Source organism: Protopterus annectens, chromosome 8.part0 (assembly GCF_019279795.1).
Source record: "Protopterus annectens isolate FY-2018-M chromosome 8.part0, PAN1.0, whole genome shotgun sequence".
Lineage (NCBI taxonomy): Eukaryota > Metazoa > Chordata > Ceratodontiformes > Protopteridae > Protopterus > Protopterus annectens.
In genome coordinates this window covers 860,933,406-860,951,616 of record NC_056741.1, presented here as the reverse complement: position 1 = coordinate 860,951,616, position 18,211 = coordinate 860,933,406, and the positions used below count along the sequence as shown (strand labels likewise).

At 41.2% G+C, this 18,211-nt stretch overlaps 1 protein-coding gene across 1 annotated transcript in view; it reads right to left on the bottom strand.

Annotated features, from left to right (window-relative positions):
• Positions 1–358: 358 nt before the first annotated feature.
• Positions 359–18,211, bottom strand: part of CAV3 (caveolin 3) — a 179,406-nt gene continuing 161,553 nt past the window's right edge. The window contains exon 2 of the mRNA XM_044080366.1: positions 359–1,062. Coding sequence (XP_043936301.1) covers positions 721–1,062 — 342 coding nt within the window. The 3' untranslated portion in view covers positions 359–720. The remainder of the gene's footprint in view (positions 1,063–18,211) is intronic.

Sequence of the window (18,211 nt, the reverse complement as noted above, 5' to 3'; positions counted from 1 at the left end):
TCCACCATTTTGCGATATCAATTTTCTTATGTAGTTGTTGAAAAGTGATGATACCTGCACCTACTTCTGGGAACAATCCATCGGCTGTAGTATTCTTGAAATGAAACTGATCATTACAGAGTAATTAGCATTTGCCAAATGTGCAAATACATGTACAGTTTAAAACTAGGGTTGGCGTAATCAGAACAAGAAGTGCTTGTTTGTTTGCAAGCTTGACTGTATCATTTTACTTTCATATCAGATATGTACAATACTGTTTTTTTGGAGGGGGGCAGGCTATTGTAAAGCCAGATGTGTATTTTAGGATAAGAAATCCATTTTGCCAGTAAAAAAAAAAAGACTCATTACTGTGAAAAGGTAAACCAAATTTTCTTTTAGTATTTTGTGTTCCTTCATTTCAACTTCTCGAGGTAAAAATGCAATAAAGCTATAAAACACATTACCCTTCTATAGCCATTCATAATATACTTTAACAAATTTTAAGAGTCTTAACAATTTTTAGCCAATATAAGCTGCTTATATTTTATGAAGCATTCATATTTGTTGACAATGATAAAACTTTCTAATATTTCAAGTATATCAAATGCTGAAATGTTCAAAAACGGTTTTATCTTCAGCCAGCAACAGTAAATAAATTTTGTCCCATTCATGGTGCATGTTTTCCGAAACCAGTTTGGAAACGTTCCTCAGGATCTTATCTTCCTCCTTATTATACTTTCTTTAAGCTTCTTTCCTTATAGCAACCCGGATACTGCTGAAGACTTTGCCCAGTGCTTCAAACACAGGGTCACAGAAGGTGCGGACACAGACAGCATAGATCTGACTGATGCACTGTATCTCAATGAGGTAGCTCTTGATGCAAGGTACTACAGCCCAAATGTGGCAGAAAGAGATGCAGGCAAAGAAGAAACCCCAAATCAATGCCAGTGGGATTCCAAAAATGGCAGAGATGATACGGTAGCACCAGTATTTGGAAACTGTGAAAGCTGTATGGCTTATTTTCCAAACACCATCAAAGCTGTGTGTTCCCTCTGGTTCAGCAATCACATCTTCAAATTCAACCTGTTTGGGACAAAAACAGTAAACTTTTAATGACCACCTATGTTTTAAGTGGGGTCTACATCTTTTTTTTTTTTTTTTTTTTTTTTTTTTTTAAGTTAAGCCATCCAGTAATTTATACCTTGCAGTTCATTTTTAATATCTAATAACATTTACCATTTCAGTGTAAAAATGCCAAGTCTGATCAACCATTGAATGTAATGTAGAGATACGACTCTCATGAAGCTTTATCTCAGGTATCATCCTACACATTTAAAACACAGCAGGTTTAATGTTATGATAGGCAAACTTTTTTACTGACAAATGACTTAAATATTAATGCATAAATGCAAAGTATGTAGGATAAAGGGCATTTTGATGAACAAATAGGGTCTCTTTTCCCTTCAGATTAATGGAATAGATAGCATAAGCAAAATTCATAAATCTGACTTAAAGAAAGTACTCTTCTTGACTTTTTCTGTAACTGGATTTGTGACTATGTATTTTGTGTGTGTGTGTGTGTGTGTGTGTGTGTGTGTGTGTGTGTGTGTGTGTGTGTCAGTACTCCAGTGGTAGAAGTGGGCAGAATGGATGAAACATATTATGCTGATACCTACCCCCCTAATATACAACACTTTGTGGGCCCTATACTGTTATTACTAGGTAATAGATGGAATAAAACAATAATTGTAAAGAAGTGCACATACCATGAACATCCTGTATAAAATCCTTGAACCTACCGTTGCTTTAATCATGACATCAATGCATCTTGTTTGCATTACCCATATGTTGATAAGGGCATGTAACAAATGTTACTGCTGCTGTAATGCAAAATACATGTACAGATAATTCCAGTTATAACACCCCACTGTGTATCCAAAACATGTTTGTGCACTTATTAAAATAGTGTAATAAAAGCAAGGAACACACCCTGCCTCACTAGCAAGTACCAGACAGGCAGGTGTACACATGTGCACACACACCTGCACACACACACACACACACACACACACACACACACACACACACACACACACACACACACACACACACACACACACACACACACACACACACACACACACACACACACACCATACACAACATACACACACATACACTATTCAAACATACTTCATAGGTAAAAACCAGGCTAATGACCCCAGTCATACTTTGCAAAGGTGAGAATCAAACCCTCCTTACCTTAAGCATTATGCCAACCCCCAATCCCATGTCACAATTACCCAAGCAAACTAACACCTCTGTCCCCTTCCTTAGCCCTTACTGTAACTTTAACCCACAATCCCCCCCCCCCACACACACACAATTATCCCCGATGCTGAAACTTTCATGACAAACAAAAATTAGTTTTGGAATTACCACATATTCCCACTAACCTCACATTCCACATTGCATTCTTCAGTAATTCTAATAGTCACCAAAACATACTTTTGGTGAATTCTGACACTAGAAAATCATTTGATGAATAAAAAGTTTGAGTAAGAAATGGGTCTATCTTGTTTTATCAAAGTTTCAAAACTTCGAAACCCATATGGCCGAGACCATACGATCAAAGTTTTGAACCTTCAAACACTTTGAATTGAGATCACCTGTACGAACGTAATGGGAGATTTACCATTTTCCTCACTGTACTGCAATCTCAGAGTTGGTATATTTAAGCAGCAGGGGGTGTGGGGAGGTTACAAGAGGGTTTGCCCTCCTCCAAAAATGTAAAGGTGAGCTTTTTGTCTAGGTTTAGTGTTTTTGTTGTAGTTTCAAAGTTTCAAAACTTTGGTCATATGGTCTTGGCCATATGGGTTCGAAGTTTTGAAATTTCAGACCAACAAAAATGTACAACTGCAAATGTTTCTTCTTCATTCAAGCATCAGATCAACCAACAAACCCCACCCATTTAACCAAAAAAAAAAAAACACCAGGAAGGATGGACTTTACAGACATCCCTCTGTTGAAAACTATTTTCAAGAAACTCACTCCTAGGAGACAGTAGATGCCATCCAAGACAAATAATCAAAAAATATTCCTGAATTCAGAGGTGCCAGAAGGTGTTGAAGGCTTAGATGGGGCAGAAGGTAAGATGGGCACTTAGGCATCTAAAAGGGGGTAATTTTTAAAAGCCACTTACTAACATAACAGAGGAATAAAGTGATTAGTTTACAATGACTAACAGCAAACCCAATGTAGCCAAAGCAAACAGCATGACTCATTACAGGAGGACAGTTATAGCAGTGTTCAATTTGTAAATAGCAAACATTAAATTGTACTGGAAAAAGGTCTGGGTTGGGCTACACGGGTCTGCTGTTTTATCTGATACACAGAATGGAGATTTATCAACTACGTTACAAGTCTCCACAGCAAGATCTTTATAACATAGTTGTACTATACCACAATCACAACTACCAAGACTCAAACAGTTGCCCTGCACTAAGTTGTTTACAAGGATTGAGACTCCATCACTGAAATTCTAGAAAACAAACCACCGACCTAAGCTAAGTGGCACTCGTCATATTCTACTCATTTTAACTACTTAGTCATTTACAAACAATACATTATCCATAGACTATCTATAACAGATTACGCCAGTATGTCCACGAAAGTCACAAAAGCAGATATCAAGAGTAAGTGTACACCTACCAAAATTATGACCAAAACTCTCCATGGCATCCTGTCAGAAAGTAACTCCTGAAAACAATAAATGCCAAGTTACATACCACATTACAATAAATAACTGACTAATTCCTGTGAATATCCTAACTCAAGACCCAAAAGTCTGCTAGATATAGCCAACCAACACTCCAAAGCTTTACCCCACAAGCAGTAATTACAAGGTCAACATGCACATTTCCCATCTTTATCTTTATCCTAACTTTATCAACAGGAAGGTAAGGTAAACAAAATGCAACCCTCTGCACACTTTTTCAGGTATAACTCAATAAAATAAAATTCCATCAGATTTAAAATAGCAAAAAATACTTTTGTAATCTTCCAGCAGATGGATAATCTCACAAGGCACACCGACACTCAGCAGATAGGGGTACAAAAGATAGACACGAGTACACTGACCAATTCATCAAATGAAACCTGGTCTCAACAGCAAATGGGGAATATACATTGTTTGCCTGGTTATGAGCTTCCAACATCCACACCCAAGCCAGGACTGCACACTGATCAGTTACCAAACTGAGTCCTTAGCCTAGCACTCTTGGTCCTTTTCTCATTTATGTCTCTGTCAACCTCATTGTCTTCCAAAGCACCTTATCCAAAGTATTTGCCTTTCAAGAAATTATCTGTCTCTGTCTCTCTCTCTCACACACACACACACACACACACACACACACACACACACACACACACACACACACACATACACACACACACACACACACACACACACACACACACACACACACACACACACACACGCACATGCACATGCATGCACACACACACACACACACACACACACACACACACACACACACACACACACACACACACACACACACACACACACACACACACGCACGCATGCACACACACACATGCACACGCATGCGCACACACACACACACGCACACACACGCACACAAACGCACACACATGCACACACACACACGCACACGCATGCACACACACACACGCACATGCATGCACACACACACACACACACACGCACACGCATGCACACACACACACACACACATGCACACGCGCACATGCGCACACGCACACACACTTTTCTCAGCGAAGGCTGGGAGAACTGTGCCATTTCACACAAAGTTTTCATCCTGGCAAGATAGATCTGCCAGATCAGTAGCCAATGCTAATTATAGAAATACTCCAGTGGTAATGCATGTTTGCCTTGTAGATGAATGCCACAGCTGGAGAACCTAGACACCTAAATACTACCCTCTTCACAGACAATAAAAAAATACATATATAAACATGAGCCCCAACATCTTAAAAGTGAATAAATAAAACATTTCTTAGACAATAAAGAAGTTTGCCTAATCTGGCAGAAAATAAATATGCAGGGGTAACTAGAGTTGCACAATGAATAGAAATATAATTGCACAGATAGGGTGCTTAAAATACAGGCAATGAGATCTTTCCTGCAAGAGTGCATGTCGTCTCATAATCACTGCAAAATGACATTTTTGATTTTATATATATAAATATATATATATATATATATATATATATATATGTATATATATATATATATATATATATATATATATATATATATATATATACACATTCTCTATATTACATATGTAAACAACATTAATTATCCCCTTGCTAGCAAGACATTTTATAAATAAAACTTCACAAATTGTGCAGTTCTCTGTTTTGCAGGCTCCACTGTGCTTACATATAGCTTTACAAAAGTATTACAGTTTTAAGTAAGAAACACAAAACATACAGGCATATTTTCTATCATGTGTCACTCTCATGGTATTACAACGTTAATGCAAAGTACAATCAGAAGCAGAGGTAAACAAATTGTTGCAATGAACTGATATAACAATACGGACAGTGACATACAGTCTTTGAGCATTAAACTTCAGAGCATGCACCCTTAAAAAACGTATTTATTTTATTTTACATTTGTTTACTGGGAGAGTCCGACTGGGAACAAAGCCTATTTTCAGCGGAAGCCCAAGGAGAAAAGCTCCACTACCATTTACAGTAATTTATTTAAATAAAAAAGAACATCTCTGTTGAAACTGTCCCCCCCCCCCATTTTGGTTTCTATTGCTTGTGTGTTGTTAGCTCAAGGTTCCCTTAATTTGAAATGTTAATAGCAGCAGTCTGCATTTAAAGTGGAACCTGTGTGTTGAGAGACAGCCTTACAAGACTATCTGCAAATATATAGAGCTGAGTATATTTTTCTGTATTATTCTATATTATACATTATCTATGGAAGTATTCAGGAAACATCCTGAATACAATACTATTTTACACGCTTCTAGTTTTCATCCCCCTCATGTCATACGCAATATCCCCAAGTCACAATTCATTCGCATCAAACATATTTTTTCCACTGATAATGCCTTTCAACATCATAGGAGGGATCTCACTGAAAGATTTAGGTCCAGGGGTTATCCTATGGGCCATGTGTCCAGTGCCAGCAATATGACCAACTTTTCTAACAGAAACAATTTTCTCAAGTATCAGAAACATATTTCTGACAAAAGCACCACATTAAGATTCACCACTACTTATGCCAGGAATTCGAACCAATTAATTGACAGCATTAATAACCATTGGAACATCTTACAATATGATTCTGATATTTCTAAATTTATTCCAGACCGATGTCAGTTTTCATTTAGGAAAGGAAAAAATTTAGGGGGTTTCTTTAATCATTTCAAGCATGGCAGCAGGCACAATCATATGCAATTTAAACAAACCACACTTTCAAGGGACCCACTCATAGGCTGCTTTCCATGTGGACACTGCACCAATTGTGACAAAATCAACAAATCAAAACAATTTTCCAGTCAGACTTGTTCTCAGGTCTATGAAATAAAATTTTTTGCCAACTGCAGCAGTGACTGGCTTATCTATCTGGCCAGTTGTCACTGTGGTGCTTTTTACGTTGGACAGACCTCTCGGCCACTCAGAATCAGAATCACAGAGCACATTAGCAATATTAGGACAAATAAGATAATGAATGCTCTATACAAACACTCCTTGGTACACACTACTGCCAAATTTACATTCATGGCTATTGACATTATACAAGGGAATAGGACAAATAAAGCAGGCTGGCATTCAATTCTTAATATTAAGGAAAAGAAATGGATTATCAAACTGGGGGGATTATTCCCACCTGGCCTCAATGATAATTTTTGAATTAACCAATGGGCATTTTGTAACCTCTTTATATTTTGTCACATTTTTGCTTTGCTTATTTTCACTGAAGAAGGTTGTGTATATCCTACCGAAACCGGTCTGTTGCAAAAGTGTTGCATATGTGTAGGTTTTTTAACCTGTCACAATAAATTGTTGCTTTCAGGATCCACATTTTGCTGGTTCTGTGTTTTTTTTTTCTGCTTTATGTTACATTTGGAACCGGGCAACTGCTCTACGTGCAGGAATTCTTTTCATGTTAACTCAAGGTTCCCTTAATTTGAAATGTTAATAGCAGCAGTCTGCATTTAAAGTGGAACCTGTGTGTTGAGAGACAGCCTTACAAGACTATCTGCAAATATATAGAGCTGAGTATATTTTTCTGTATTATTCTGTATTATAGCACTAAATTGTTGCTTAGATATCTGTTGTTTTACTGTTCTGCAAATATACAGAGATCAGTATATTTTTTTTGGTTTTATAATTTGCACTCTGATTCCTCACATCTCTGTTGAAACTTTTCCCCATCCCCCTCCCTGTTCTTCCCATCTCTTTACTGCATTCTACCTAATAAACCCTTTCTGCACTTGCTTTTAGTCCTTTTTAATTTAATTAAATTTTTTCAAACTGTGTGTGGACTAATATTGCTACATACTCAAGTGTACCAGCTTGCACTGTATGTGAATTGTTTTTACTACTGTTTTTGCTACTTTTCTGAAAAAAAAAATTGTAAGCCTGTTTCCTACCTTTCCTGTAATTAGTGTTCCAGATACATATTTGCTGTATCCAGGATTATTTGTAAGCTTCTGAGCCCCCAAGCCTTTCTGTGTTGGAGGGAAGCCTTCTAGCTTATCAGTGGGAGTGGTAAGCACTAGGTAACCTGTCTACCACATAAGGAGTGGTTCTGGCCCAGAATTTGTAGTTATTGGCCATTTGGGCGGTCTTCCATCTCTCTCAACTTTCTGATTTGAAGGCCTGCATTTGCACTTGTTTCTGTCCTGTAACTCCTGGGCCCATCTCATTTGCTCACTCAAAAAAAAAAAATGTATCTGCTTTTACTGTATTTGTGTTTCTTCCTACTTTATTTTGCTTTTGCGTCATCTTAAAAGTACTCAATTGCATTTATTACTGCTTGGTGTATCTCATTCTAAGCCTTTTAGTTTAAGCACTTGGGCTTCAGACCAGTTGTTTTACATTAGGAAGGTTTGTGGTCTGCACGGTAGTGGCAGGACAGGTAGCTTACATCCTTCTAAGTTGGGAACTGCTGCTTGAGGGCTCAATGTCTGTTATTCTAAAAGTGTATTAATTCTGGTTTAAGCACTTGGGCTTCAGACCAGTTATTTTACATTAAAAGGGTTCATGGTCTGCACTCTTGTGGGAGGAAAAGCTGGACTCTGCCCTTCTGAGCTGGGAATTTCTGGATAAAGGCTTATAGTGCCTGCATATTTGAACTGCTTCTTACTGAAATTGGTACACCTTGTTTGCTGTAGCATAGACTAGATCCAGGCCTGCTGAATCTAGCTTTGTTTGTATAACTTGAGCACTAATCCAGGCATTCTTTAAAGTATTCAATTGTATTTATTACTGCTTGGTAGTAACTTGATTAAAGTGTAGCTATCATTTTAAGACTTTTGGATTAAGCACTTGGGCTTCAGACCAGTTGTTTTACATTAGGAAGGTTTGTGGCCTGCACTGTGGTAGCAGGACAGGTAGCTTACATCCTTCTAAGTTGGGAAATGCTGATTGAGGGCTCAGTGTCTGTTATTCTAAAAGTGTATTAATTCTGGTTTAAGCACTTGGGCTTCAGACCAGTTATTTTACATTAAAAGGGTTTGTGGTCTGCACTCTTGTGGGAGGAGAGGCTGGACTCTGCCCTTCTGAGCTGGAAATTTCTGGTTAAAGGCTTACAGTGCCTGCATATTTGAACTGCTTCTTACTGAAATTGGTACACCTTGTTTGCTGTAGCATAGACTAGATCCAGGCCTGCTGAATCTAGCTTTGTTTGTATAACTTGAGCACTAATCCAGGCATTCTTTAAAATATTAAATTGTATTTATTACTGCTTGGTAGTAACTTGATTAAAGTGTAGCTATCATTCTAAGTCTTTTGGATTAAGCACTTGGGCTTCAGACCAGTTGTTTTACATTAGGAAGGTTTGTGGCCTGCACTGTGGTGGCAGGACAGTTAGCTTACATCCTTCTAAGTTGGGAACTGCTGATTGAGGGCTCAGTGTCTTTTATTCTAAAAGTGTATTAGTTCTGGTTTAAGCACTTGGGCTTCAGGCCAGTTATTTTACATTAAGAAGGTTTGTGGTCTGCACTCTTATGGGAGGAGAGGCTGGACTCTGTCCTTCTGAGCTGGGAATTTCTGGTTAAAGGCTTATAGTGTCTGCATATTTGAACTGTTTCTTACTGAAATTGGTACACCTTGTTTGCTGTAGCATAGACTAGGTCCAGGCCTGCTGAATCTAGCTTTGTTTGTATGCTTGTTGTTTGTTTGCTTATTTCCCTGAAATGCTAATTCCACCTAAAACACGGATTTCCAGCGCTTCTGTGGATCCTCAGTGATATCTGCATTGCTTACTGTACTTATTTCCTTGTTTCACTTGAAAGAAAGTTACTGTTTTTCATTTTTGCATTTAAGTTACCTGTACCACATTGCATTTAAGTTACCTGGCACTTGCTCACTAAAGCAATTATATAAGTCAGCACTAAAATATTAAAAGCACTACACCCTCACAAACTCCCCTTGAGTACCTCGTTCCCCATTGGCCCTTTTTTTTCAATTATAAAGGAATTCCCAATACTATTCTAGCATGTCCAAACGTCAGTTGTCAATCTCCTCTCCGGTCCAGCTGGTGAATCTGGGAATCTTGAGGCAATGTTACAACTGCCTCATGTACACAGACAACCCTCTCCTCCTCCCAACAAATTCCAACACATGTGAGAGATGCAACCATATAGCCATACTGGAGGCTAAGCTCTCTCAACTCAGTACTGGCAAAACCAGTCAGGAGGAGAAGGAAACCACACTCACTACAATTCCAGTCTCACATAGACCTACCGTGATAGCAAACCAAACACATAAACACACAAAAACATACTCAGAGGCTCTAAATAAAATATGCCTAAGCAGCAGAGACCTCCAAAGCAGACACCCAAGCAACTGCTACCCCAAAACAAAACACATGCAACACATAGCTCACAAAGCCAGTGTGCCGAACAGTCACAGCCCTTAAGGCTAAACAACACACCTGATACACTTGTAATAGGTGACTCTATCGTCAGGCACACTGACATCCCGTTCACCAGGCTGAACAAGGAGAAGGTCACGGTGAGCTGCCTGTCGGGTGCTAGGATCTGCCATATAACACAAGCACTCAGGTCACTCCAAGGCAAGTACAAATATGACTCAGTCATTGTCCATGCTGGTGTGAATGACCTGAGACGTACCTCCCTGGACAACATGAAAAGAGACATAAAAGAGCTCTCTGAGCATGTAGCCCAGGCCGGTATAACCCTGACCTTGAGTAGCATCTTACCATCACCAAGAATGATGCCACAATATGAAGACAAGATGATCAATTTCAACAATTGGCTTAAGTATTGGTGTCATTCAAAGGGGATTCAATACTTGTCAGCCTGGGATGACATGCTCGACAAGCCACGATGCTTCGCTAGGGACGGCTTGCACCTGTCACCCCTGGGCTTTCGGATATTGGCAAAGGCTCTTGCTACCCCCATAGTGCCTTTTTTAGGCAAGGCTCAAAAGACACACCCACCTCCATAGGTATCACAAGGGATAAGAAACTAAGAGTAATGCGACTCAACACCAGAAGTCTAAACCTCAAGATGCATACACTCGAAACTCTCCTTAGCATGGAGAACATTGATATCTGTGCAGTAACAGAAACCTGGTTCAAGGCTCCCGAGAGCACCCCAGCACTACCAGGTTATACCTCATACCATGCTTTTTGGCCCCAAAACTTGGACCGAACCACAAAAGGAGGGGGAGTATCAATATTCGTCAAAGATACCCACACCTCCAGGTTGGTGGCACAGCACGAAGCATCAGAGACTTAACAGTGGGTAAAACTGCCTTCCAGTTTATAGCCTGCTACAGACCACCCTCCCAAACCCAGGAACCCCACTCGGCCTTCCTGAGAACACTGGAAAATATGAAGGTCTATCCAAACACCATTATATTGGGTGACTTCAACTACCCAAACATAGACTGGGAGCATTACTCTAGCTCCAACACCCTAGCCCAAAGGTTCCTAGAATTTATAAACTCAAATGCTATGGAACAACTTGTTACCACTCCCACAAGAGGGGAAAACATACTGGACCTGATCATCACCAACATAGGGACTCTATGCTCCAGACCAGAAGTGTATCCCTCACTGGTAAGATCAGACCATAAACTAATCTCACTGGATATTCACATCCCGACTCCACCCCCTGCCCTGAAAACCACAGTGAAAAACTTCTCTAAAGCAAGATTCACACTCCTCAAAACCTAGGTGGAATCCTTCAAAGCCCTTGGGCCTGTGGAAAATATGGCCCAGACTGCATAATCCTTTATAAACACATTCTATGAACACCTTCAGGAATGCATGGATCATGCAATCCCAAATAAAACCAAGACCCAATCCTCCAAAGGCAGACGTCTTGTATGGTGGACCCCAGCCATAAACAAACTATACAATAGAAGGAGGAAGCTACTACATGATACAGCAAAATCCCAAAAAGGGAAGGCATCTCTGATCAGTATTAGCAAAAAACTACGGGCACTCATAAAATCATCTAATGCCAGCTTCGAGAGAAAAATTGCACAGGACACTAAGGATAATCACAAGGCTTTCTTTAGTTATGTTAGGAACCTGGGTGGGAATTCCCAGATATGCTCAGAATTAGTCCAAAATGACAGAAAATACACCGAACCCACAGACATTGCCAACATCCTAGCTGACAGGTTCAGCGCAAACTTCTCCCCCCCTCCCCACCAAAAGGGCAAATATCTATCCCAGCAGAGTGCTGCCCCCCCTGACATCTCAGATGCTCAGGTAAGAGCTGCCCTCTCCAAAGCAAAAATCACAGCATCAATGGGACCAGACGGTGTCCCAGGCTGCATCCTACAGGAACTCCAAGAAGAGCTAAACCCAAACATAAAACTACTGTTCAATCTCAGCCTTACTACAGGATATGTACCCAAAGAGTGGCGTACAGCAACAGTGGTCCCTCTCCACAAAGGTGGTGCCTCAACGGATCTTGGAAACTATCGCCCCCATAAGCCTGACTAGCTTGGTCTGCAAAGCTATGGAAAGGATCATCATTGACCTCATAACTAAAGATATTTGGGACCTACAGACATTGGATCCTACCCAGTTTGGCTTTGTTAAGGGCAGATCCTGCCTCTTAAACCTGGTTGATTTCTTTGAAACAGTCACCAAGGCCATTGACGAGGGGAAGGTGGTCCACACAGCTTACCTGGACCTCGCAAAAGCCTTCGATACAATACCCCACTCGGGCATTATAGATAAGCTCACCAGCTTAAATGTAAACCCCTGTGTCACTAGATGGGTTGCAAACTGGCTCAAGGACAGAACCCACATGGTTAGAATTGCTAGAGGCATGTCAGACTCCAAACCAGTTGCAAGTGGCATCCTACAAGGCTCAGTCCTGGGACCTCTCTTGTTCGGTATATATTTCTCGGCGGTACAGGCCAACACGGAAGGACTGTGGCTGACCAAGTTTGCAGATGACTGCAAACTGGGTGCCATAATCGACTCTCCAGCCGACACAAGCATCCTCCAAAAGGGCCTCATAGAAACAGACAACTGGTGCCAGAGCCATGGCCTCAAGCTAAACGCCAAAAAGTGTATAGTCATCCCCTTTGTCAAAAGCAAAGTACCCACAAATTACCACATAGGTGGTAATCCATTAAGTACAGAAGAAGTAATTAGGGACCTGGGGACCCAAGTTGATAGCAATCTCTCATTTGACAACCACGTGGCCAAAGTGGTTAGAAAAACATTTTATATAGCCCACCTAATCATGAAGGGATTCACATCTAGATCAGGGGAGGTCATTGTGCCTCTTTACTTATCCCTCATCAGGTCCATAATTGAGTACAATGCCCCTTTTGGGATGTACCTTACCAGACACCTGCAGCAACTGGAAAGACCCCAAAGGTACCTCACCAAGAGGATCAAAGGGCTCAAACAGATGCCATATGCTGCCCGGTTAAAGAAACTCCAGCTCTACTCAGTGGCATACCGCCTGCTCAGAGGTGATCTGTGCCTCACGTATAAAGCCATGTCCAACCCGGAATTAATGGACATGCTGCACCTCAGAAAATCCAAATTCCATCAAGCTACGCGCTCGAAAGACTTGAACCTCAGCACTGAAATAAATAGGACATGCTGGAGGAACAGATTCATAACCCAGAGGCTCCCTTCACTCTGGAATAAAATCCCATTCCAGGTTAGGCAGAGTCCCTCATTGACTGTCTTCAAGAGGAATCTTGATGAGTGGATGGGAGATCGTAGGTTTACCCTGGGTATCACTTCTGTGTCACTGTTAGACAGAGGCACAGTATACTAACCTCAAAAAAGGGCATAGCAAAATTAATTTAAAATGGGTGGCGAAAGCCAAACACACTCTGGCTAGGCTTATAAATGCCCTAGGGCAGATAGCCTAGTATGAACCTATGAATAAACAGTAGTTACTCCGCTACTGCTACTATTTACAGAAAGTTATATGATTAAACAACATAGGAACATCCTGAGAAACTTACAGACAGTATTGTTTAGAAGAATATAGAGTAATTTATACAATATATGACTACAGGGATAAGCATAGATGGGACTGCAGTGAGAACTAGGACTTGGAAGAATTCAGTGTTATAGAGATTAAGCAATGAGGACTAACAGAGATGATCATGGGAAGGAAGAAAACAGGATAGAGTTAGAAGTGTATCAGGAGTACCGGGGTTTATGATAGATAAAGATGACAAATAAAGAAGATTAGGTATAGTTAGGGTAGATAGGGGAGAGGTGTGGTGGACGGGGAGTATAAGGGAGAGGGTTGGAGGGATTTGGTTGTTATTCTTGTGATTTTATTTTAATAATATGAGACAGTGAAAGGATAGTGATGAAGGAATTAAGAATAAAACTGAGGGAATCTAGCCTGGAGTGTTACATGAGCAAATGCAGTTTTTAGTAAGGTGGTGTTTGAGCAGTTTCTTGAAGTTGGGTAGGTTAAAGGTTGTTAGGATAGACTGAGGGAGGGAATTCCACTGCTTGGAGATGTAATTTGAGTAAAGTGACTCACCAGCTATGATATAGGTTCAAAGGTTCATAGATGTGTACTAGGCTAATGGCCCTGGAGCCTTTTACAAGCCTAGCCCATAGGATTACCCTGGCATCGTGCCACTCAACTTTAGTTTCCAGAGCCTCTGAGGAGTAGAGCCACTGGAGTGATCCCTGGGGTGTATTTTCTGTTTCCCATCCACTCATCAAGATTTCTCTTGAAAAGGGCCAGTGAGGCGCTCTGCTTGACATGTATGGGAAGCCTATTCCATAGCATGGGCAGTCTCTGGGTTATGAACCTGTCACTCCAGCTTGTTCTGTTGATTGTGGTAATGAGGTTGAGGTCTCTGGAGTGTGTAGTGTGGAGGGATTGGGATTTCTTTAGATGTAACATTTCTAAGAGAGCTGGGTCAGGCATGGCTTTGTAAGTCACACAGAGATGACCTCTAATTAGGTGATATGAGACAGAATAGTTGGAGTTTTTTGAGTCTGTTCATATAGGACAAGTGTTTAAGGGGTAGAATCCTCTTTGTGAGGGACTTTTGCAGCCTCTCCAGTTGTTGCAAGTGTCTAGTGAGGTACATGCCAAATGGGGAATTGTACTCGATGATTGGCCTAATGAGGGAAGATTAGAGCGAGACAATGACTTTGTTCTTCCTGGATACAAAACCCTTAGTAATGATATGTGCCACATAGATGGACTTTCTGACCACAGCGGCAATGTGGTGATCAAAAGAGAGGTTGCTGTCAACCTGTGTTCCCAAATCTCTTATGACGCCTTCTGTGTTCAGTGGACTACCATCAATGTGGTAATTCATGGGAACCAGGTTTTTCCCAAAGGGGATGACTAACCATTTTTTGGCATTGAGCTTAAGGCCATATTTCTGACTCCAGTCGTTGGTTTCAGTGAGGCCTTTCTGTAGGATGTCAACATCACTTGGGGAGTTAATTATGGCTCCCAACTTGCAATTGTCTGTGAACTTTGTTAGCCAGAGTCCATTCATGTTGGCCTGGACTTCAGAGAAGTAGATACCAAATAGGAGAGGACCCAGGACTGAACCCTGTGGGTCTCCACTCATGACTGGTCAGCAGTCTGACTTGGAGTCAGCTGCATTCACACTGTGGGTTCTATCTGTGAGCTAGTTTGCAACCCACCTAGTGATATAGGGGTTGATGCCTAGCTTAGTGAGTTTTTCTGTGATTCCTGAGTGGGGAATGGTATAAAAGGCCTCGGCCAGATCAAGGTAGGCTGTATGAACCACCTTGCCTTCATCCACAGCTCTGGTGACTGACTCAAAGAAGTCAACCAGGTTGAGCAGGCATGATCTACCTTTCACAAAACCAAACTGTGTGGGATCCAGAGTTTGGAGATTCCCTATATCCTTGTTTATTAGGTCCATGATGATGGGTTCCATAGCTTTGCATATCATACTTGTCAGGCTAATGGGGCAATAGTTCCCAGGGTCTGTAGTCACTCCTCCTTTGTGGAGGGGGATGACTGTAGCAGTGCACCATTTGGTAGGGACAAAGCCTGAGGTGAGGCTGTGCTTGAACAGGGTACACAGGTGATGTGTCAGATTTGTCTGTAGTTCATGTAGAATACAGCCAGGGATATTGTCAGGTCCCAGAGAAGCTGTATTCTTGGCCTTGGACAGTGCTGTTTTAACCTGTGTAGCAGTTATACTGGGTATCTGGCAATCTACTGGCATTGTGATTGGTCCTTTGGGGGGGAGGGGTAAAGTTGGCACTGAATCTGTCGGCCAGTATATTGGCAATATCTGTTGGCTCAGTAAAGGAGGTGCCATTGTGCAACAGCTCCGAGCAAATCTGGGTATTGCCATGGAGATTCTTTACATAACTATAGAAGGCCTTGTGGCTGTCTTTACTATTTGCTGCAATTCTGTTTTCATAGCTTGCTTTAGAGGATTTGATGAGGGATCTCAACTATTTGTTGAGGCTGATAAGGGAGTTTTTCCAGTCTTGGGACTTCACCTTATTTCACATAAGTTTCCTCCCTTTGTTGTAAAGTTTGTTTATGGCATGGGACCACCAGATTGGCTTCCTTTTTTTGGAGGAGAGCGTCTTGGTTCTGTTGGGTATGGTGAGATCCATGCATTTGTGTATGTGTTTGTACAGGGCATTAGTGTATGATTTGGCAGTCATGCAGCTGTTCTTCAATTGCATGGGTGCCTTGAAGTTAGCCACCTCTGTTTTTAGGAGCTCAAAGTTATCTTTGGAAAAGTTTTTCATGGTGGTTACCTTTGCTGGGGGGTGGGTGGGTGGGAGCGATGTGGATTTCCAAGGTGATTAGTTTGCGGTCAGATTTAACCAGGGAGGAGTTGACTATTGGTAAAGAGCAACGGTTGTCCATGTCAGTAATGACCAGGTCAAGGATGTTGCTACTTCTAGTGGGGGTAAGAACGAGCTGGTCCAGGGCATTAGAATTAATGAATTCCAGGAAATGCTGGGCAAGTGTATTGGTACATGAGTAGTTTTCCAGTTAATGGAAGGGTAGTTGAAGTCACCCAGTATGAGAGTGTTAGGTTGGACCCTAATATTCTTCAGGGTGCTTAGGAACATGAAGTGTGAGTCTTGGGTCATGGTTGGGGACCTATAGCAGGCTTTGACCTGAATCGCTGTCTTACCCAATGTTACCTGCACCTAAAGTATCTCTGATGCATTATGTTGGGCTACCAGTCTGGAGGTATGCACATCCTTTATGAATATGGAAACACTACCACCTTTGGAGCTTTGGTCCAAGTTCTGGGGCTGAAAGGTGTGGAATGAGTTATAGCCTGGTAGTGCAGGGTGCTTTCTGCTGCCTTGAACCAGGTCTCTGTTACAGCACAAATGTCAATGTTCTCCATTTTAAGGAGTGCTTCGAATGAGTAAATATTGAGATTTAGACTTCTAGCATTGAGCAGCATAACCCTCAGATTGCATTTGTTGGTAGCTGTTACTGTGGTGATTTGGTCTTTGGAACACCACCTAAAAATGGCACTATAGGGGTGGCAAGAGCCTTGGGCCAGTATCTGGAAGCCCAGGGGTGACAGATGCAAGCCATCTCTGGCAAGGCATCACAGTCTGGTAATACGTAGGAGGGATTTGTTTGAGGAGCTGGGCGTTCAAGAGTTCAGTTGTGGGTGGAGTATTTGGTGTAAGGCAGGGATGTTGTTTTTTGGTGAATGAGTTTGTGTGCAATAGTGAGCTGAGTGAATATTAGTTGTCAGGGTATCTCCAGACAGTTTAATTGCTGTAATGCCAGGCAATGATGAGATCTATATGGAGCATTTGTTGCAAACTTTGCCATATTATTGTAACAGGCTTCTAGTTTAGCTAAGCCAGATTTATTTAGATTAGTAAATGTAGGGGATGCATATAGTAAGTTGGAGAGCACCTGTGTTCTAGCTATTTTGAGTGTAGTGCTGATAGTGAGGAAAGGTTTAATTCTGTAGGGAGACTCTAGCTTTGTATATGTTTTTTTGATGGCTTGTGCTATGTGTATATTGAATTTTAGTTTGTTGTTAATAGTTATGCCTAGAAGTTTGGTGTAAGGTACAGTAGTACTGCCTGATGAGAGTATTTGAAATGAGGTGGGGGAGTCAGGTGATTTACAAGGACGGAACAATATGAGCTTAGTTTTGCTTGAGTTAGGTATTAGTTGAAAATATGCTAACCAAGATTCAATGGCAGAGAAGGATGTTGTGTTTTAGTTTGTAGTTGTAGAGTGGTGTTAGCACAGATGAGCATAGAGTCATCTGCGTATTGAATGATGGTGGTTAACTGGGTGGAAGTGTATAGCTTGTTTGTAAAAATGGTAAAGAGAAGTGGTCCCAGGATTGAGCCCTGGGGGACTCCCATGTTTACCTGTTGGCAGGAAGAGAGCTCCTGTTGCTACTTAACTGCTTGATGGCAGCCAGTTAGGTAACTGTGAAACCAGACAAGGGCAGAGTGACACAGTCTGAGGGAGGCTAATTCAGGAAG